The following is a 5,000-nucleotide window of genomic DNA, read 5'->3' on the forward strand; positions in this document are numbered from 1 at the left end:
AATAACAAAATTGAACGTAGCAAAAATTTCCCAAAATGTTTGTCGCTGATCGTATCTTTTTACTTTCTATATTCACGGTTCAAATTAATGTTGTTTTCATGTCGTAAATATTTTATTCACGATCGACCGTCCTGAAAACTTCCTTCTGCTCTTTCTAAAAACTGTGTATCAATATTTATTACTTTTGCATCAATATTTGTTTTGCATAAAGCAAGCTAATAAAATCTGTACCTTGCTGAGTTCGCATTTGTTAGCGTTAATAGTATTTTCGGTCTAATGCTTCTGTTTTACGAAGAAGTATACTTTTTAGGTCACCCATCCAGATACTAACCCCGCCGGAGAGGGTTAACTTCAGTAAACTTAAGTATTACAAAGCTGTCAGATGCTCAGAGGGCCCGCTTAAACTTGTGGTGAAAAGAAGTTGTGAGGGAACTTGAAAATGATCAACATGTCAGCGCAGAAGCCAATGTTTCTCCCTTCCCTTTTGTTTTCTTCAATCTATCTGGGTTCAGTACTTTGCTAGTAACCACATGTCTTCTCAGAGGGCTATTTACCTAAGACTTCTACCATGGCACTACAATGATAGACAATACCAAAAGAATATCGTGCACTATTAGAGCTACATATTACGCAAAGACAACTTGAATCTCCTGGAAGACAACACGCAGCTCAGTTCACATTATGGAATAAATCGCTGTGTTTCTTCGCTATCACACGTAAGCAATGCGTGTCTATTTGTTCGAAAGATGACAGGAATTTCGTTCTGACAAATGATTAATTAATAGGCCTGTAGCCAGGTTTTTAACCTCAGAAAAGGATCTGTTTAGTTGTACGAACGTGTGAGGACCAGTGAGTCAAAGGGCCTCTGCTGGTATGACTTCTGGGTGACCCCTTTAATGGTCTTAATGACCCCCCAATTTGAAAAAAATTGCCGGGAACGCTTCGTGTTCCACAGGCAACCCAGTGTACGCTCACGGAGCGTCTAGTTTCCCTTGGACTCTTGGTGCGGTGTATAAATCCTAAGCCATCTTGAACCATAATGACGAAATCTTCCCACGAGGCTCCTAAATACCCCCGATCAATCCCATTAGCACCTATGGCCCTCTACATCGGCTGTCAGAATATTTAATTTCTGGCTACATCGTTCCCACGTCACTCGAACGTCAGAGAGTCTACATTATACATCTTGACCGCGCGAAAATTGCGGCGAGAGGATGAGGGAACCTCTCGTTCGTTCTCTCGTTCCTGAGCCACGATCACAGATCCACAATCCACCAAAAATGAAATAAAATCATTAAAGAAGTGGCTAAATACCTGATTGAGGTGCATGATTTGGACCACCCTGCATATTTTTAGAAATGGTGTTTTCTCTGGCTGAGGGAGTCTGAGTAGGGTGGTGTGGACTTCTTTGAATCGACCCATCTGGATTTGAGCTGTCTACCATTCCTTGTGAATGTTCCACCGACTTTGCAACGTTATTTATTCCACTGTCTTTTGAATCCGTGGTTGTCTTGTCACAAACTTCTTCAACGTTCTCTCTTGTCTCAGACGATGAGCTTTCAATAGTATTTTCACTTGCAGATGTCTTAGGATGTTCTAGGTCTCCTGAATTGAACTCTGTAACCGAGATGTCATTTCGCACATCGTTTGAGGAAGTGTCAGCATGGTTGAAAAGGGATTGCTTGAGTGTTATATCATTCCCTTGGCCTCCATCGGACGATCCGTCGTTTGGGATTTCTCCGTAACGGTTAGTATTCTCTTTGTCATGGGATTCATGTGAGTGGTTCACATCTTGAGGTTTTGGGCCACTGGATTCAGTAATATTTTTAACAGGCTCTGTGACGTCAGCGCTGTTATCATCCTCAACGCCGCCTTTAAGTTTTTTTGCGAGTTTTTTTCCCTCCTCTGTGACGACTAGTCCTGGTGCAGGAAACCCAGTATTTGCATTTTGGGTACTGACACCTCTTTCTCCTCCAGCGTTTTTTCCGTCAAAGAGGCTGTTGAGTGACGAGGACATTCCTGATACGGCAAGAAGGCCTCTTCCTCTACCACGCGGTAGTTTACCGGTGACATTGTTATTTCCACTGCACGAACTTTTTATCGAAGAGGAATCCACTTTCGGCCTACTCTCAGCGTTGAGACTACTTTCACTTCTTGCATTTTTCATATCTTCTTCGCCTAAAAGCGACATTTCCTTATCAGCTGATGGCAATAAATTATTTTCTTTCGTAGGGCTTGTGGCCATGGAGGTCTGTCCTCCCTCTTCTAGTGGACGTTCCGGTTTGAACACTATTCCTGGCGACTCTTCATTGAGATTGTACCGTTTGATGAACTCTTCACTGAAAACTCTGATCGTTGGTTCATCGATAATCACGATGCGCACATCACGAAGAGTGCTGAATTCTGCGTTTGGACTTTCGCTAAATTCTTCCACCGCCTTGAAAATGACTTGAGCGCAGATGTCCTTTGGCATGCCAAAAATGCCTGAGCTGATTGCCGTAAGAGCAATCGAAGACAGTTGTAATTTCAGTGCTGCAAGATTGAGGCTTGCTAGACACGCTTGACGAAGGAGGGATTTGCTTGCCTCCTTCCCATGTTCGTTCCACCTGGGACCAACTGCGTGTATCACGTAACGACAAGGAAGATCTCCTCCGCTTGTTTCAACAGCTTCGCCAACATTAAGCCATCCACGCGATCTTGTTATCTTGTTGGACTCGTCTTGTATTTGAAACCCTCCATTACGCACTATGGCACGTGCCACTCCACCACCATGTAAAAGTCGCTCGTTGGCTGCATTGACAATGGCATCCACTCGCAAGTCGGTAACATCTCCTTGGTATAATGAAAGCCTAACACCGTTCTTTAGGACTTGAACTAAAGGTTTTGACCCTGCGAACGACTGTAGTCGTTGGTTTTTCTGGTCCTGGAAAGTGCCTTGACTTGTTAGTTTGCCGGTTCTGCTACTACGCAGAGTGAAGCCAAATCTTTCTTCCAATGATCGGACATAGCTTCGAATGCTATCTTTATCCGCGTAAAGAAATATGTTATTTTCTGCCTTTTCAAAGATCACAGGATTTTCTTTTTGGAAGGACATGATGGTCTCGTGAACGACCGTTTCTTCGACTTCACTCGGAAGCTGGACGGCCTCTCGGCTAACCTTTGGATGGAAGTTCTTGTAGAGATCAATGAATTCTTCACACCCTTCTTTCAAGCGGTGGTTTCCCTTTGATGTTTTTCCTTGGCGAACACATACCTGCGATGCGTTTTCCTCCCAGACGATCTGTACTCCAAACTTGTGTTCCATGTCACTAAGAGTCTTCTTGTGTACCAGTTTCAGTAATTTCATAAACTGCGGTTGAACCACAAAGATGTTGGTTGACTCAGACAAAAAGTCATCAGTGACATCATTTCCTTCTTTCACACCACTTGCGTCTTGACGAAGTTTATCTTGTGCTCTTCGAACCTGAGAAAGCGATCCCGACAAAATGACGGCATTGTGGGATATCTCGCGAAATTCCACCTCTATTTCTTTTAGAGCGTCAATCATATTTTGTCGAGATTTTTCAAATGATCGTAAGGGATCAAGATCTAGGCGTGCCTCAACTCTCTGAAATACCTAAGAATTGAACAAGTTAAACGGATCAGACGAAAGGTCTCTGAGCTAGTTTTCCCATCGCTTAAAAGCGAACCCCCGGGGAGGGGGGGGGGGGGTACTTCCTATAATGACCTATACAGGGAGGCTCCGCCCGAGAAGGGTACCTTTTTCACGCTTCAGGTATATGAAAGGGTTGGGAAATCTGAGATTTAGATATTTAAAAGGGCCTTTCATTACAATATTTCAAAAACACATACTTTATGAGTGAGGGCTAGAAAGGGTATGCACTGTTCTTAAGTGGGTTTGTGAAAGGGGTACCATTTGTCAAAGGAAGGTATACGAAAGGTGTATGTTTTCGGCTAAAAATGGTATATAAAAGGGTAAGGGGTCGGACGTCGGGGAGGATCCTCCCCGTATTAAGCGAACAGTAGGGTAAAAATGTTAGAGTACTGTAAAATTCAGAAATAAGTGTAACACTAGACGTATTTTAGGACTGTAATGATGTTGCAAGCAAAAGGTCAATCAGAGGAGACACAAACCAAACAGCAAAAGTAATTAACGAGTTGCTTTGAGGTTTACTTGAGAGTTCATTACCTTACTGTGATTGTTCACTACACGATTAAAATTCAGTTTTGGAAGGGACTATGTGGTCTACAGTCAGCTAGTATGTAAATCCGTTACTGCGCCAAAGAAAAAAAAACCATTACGAAAAAAAATGAATTTACGGTGTAGTAAGTACTTCGCGAATACTGTAAGTCATCTAATCTATTCAACCTACAAGAAAGCTCTTGTAACTTAATGTGAAGTTAAAAAAGAGAGCAAAAGTTTCATCTTTGAATCTCTTGGTCACTTTCTCGTTTGGGGAAATTTCAAACAAATGTGCAGTATGACCATTTTTCTAAGTTAATTATAATTTATTGCTGTTGCATGGTCGTTACGTTATTCAATAAAGCGATATTTCGCGTGAAGTTACCCAACCAGAGGATTATCGGCTGTTGAAGTAATAACATCTTTTGTTTGATGTTTGCCCACTTTGGGTAACAAGAAAAAATAAATTTGACATAAACGTTCGTTAAGAATCACCATCTCTATTCTTGGCTTTTAATCACGTGGGATACGTTTCTCATGTTTCTTTAACTGATACAAAATTAAATTTTCCCATAACAATAGATTACAATTCCCAAAGGATTGGGACACCAATATGGTCGTTGTTTCTTTGTCCAGGGACATCAGCATGGCGTTCTTAAAGTCATGTCCTTACATCAGGTCTTTGTCCAAGTTAGAGCGGTTTTCAATTGAGTGTCGAAAGTAATTAGCGAATTGCTTTGGTTTTGCAATACTTCACTCTGTGATTGGTTCAAAGTCCTCGCGCCATTTTTTCAACCAATCAGAAGTGAAACCAAAA

At 41.9% G+C, this 5,000-nt stretch overlaps 1 protein-coding gene across 2 annotated transcripts in view; it reads right to left on the reverse strand.

Moving 5' to 3' along the window:
• Nucleotides 1–5,000, reverse strand: part of LOC137991294 (uncharacterized) — a 19,630-nt gene that overhangs the window by 6,437 nt on the left and 8,193 nt on the right. For both annotated transcript variants that reach the window (XM_068836406.1, XM_068836409.1), the window contains exon 3: nt 1,315–3,616. In XM_068836406.1, coding sequence (XP_068692507.1) covers nt 1,315–3,616 — 2,302 coding nt within the window. The remainder of the gene's footprint in view (nt 1–1,314; nt 3,617–5,000) is intronic.

The sequence above is a fragment of the Montipora foliosa genome, chromosome 1 (assembly GCF_036669935.1).
Source record: "Montipora foliosa isolate CH-2021 chromosome 1, ASM3666993v2, whole genome shotgun sequence".
NCBI classification, from domain to species: domain Eukaryota; kingdom Metazoa; phylum Cnidaria; class Anthozoa; order Scleractinia; family Acroporidae; genus Montipora; species Montipora foliosa.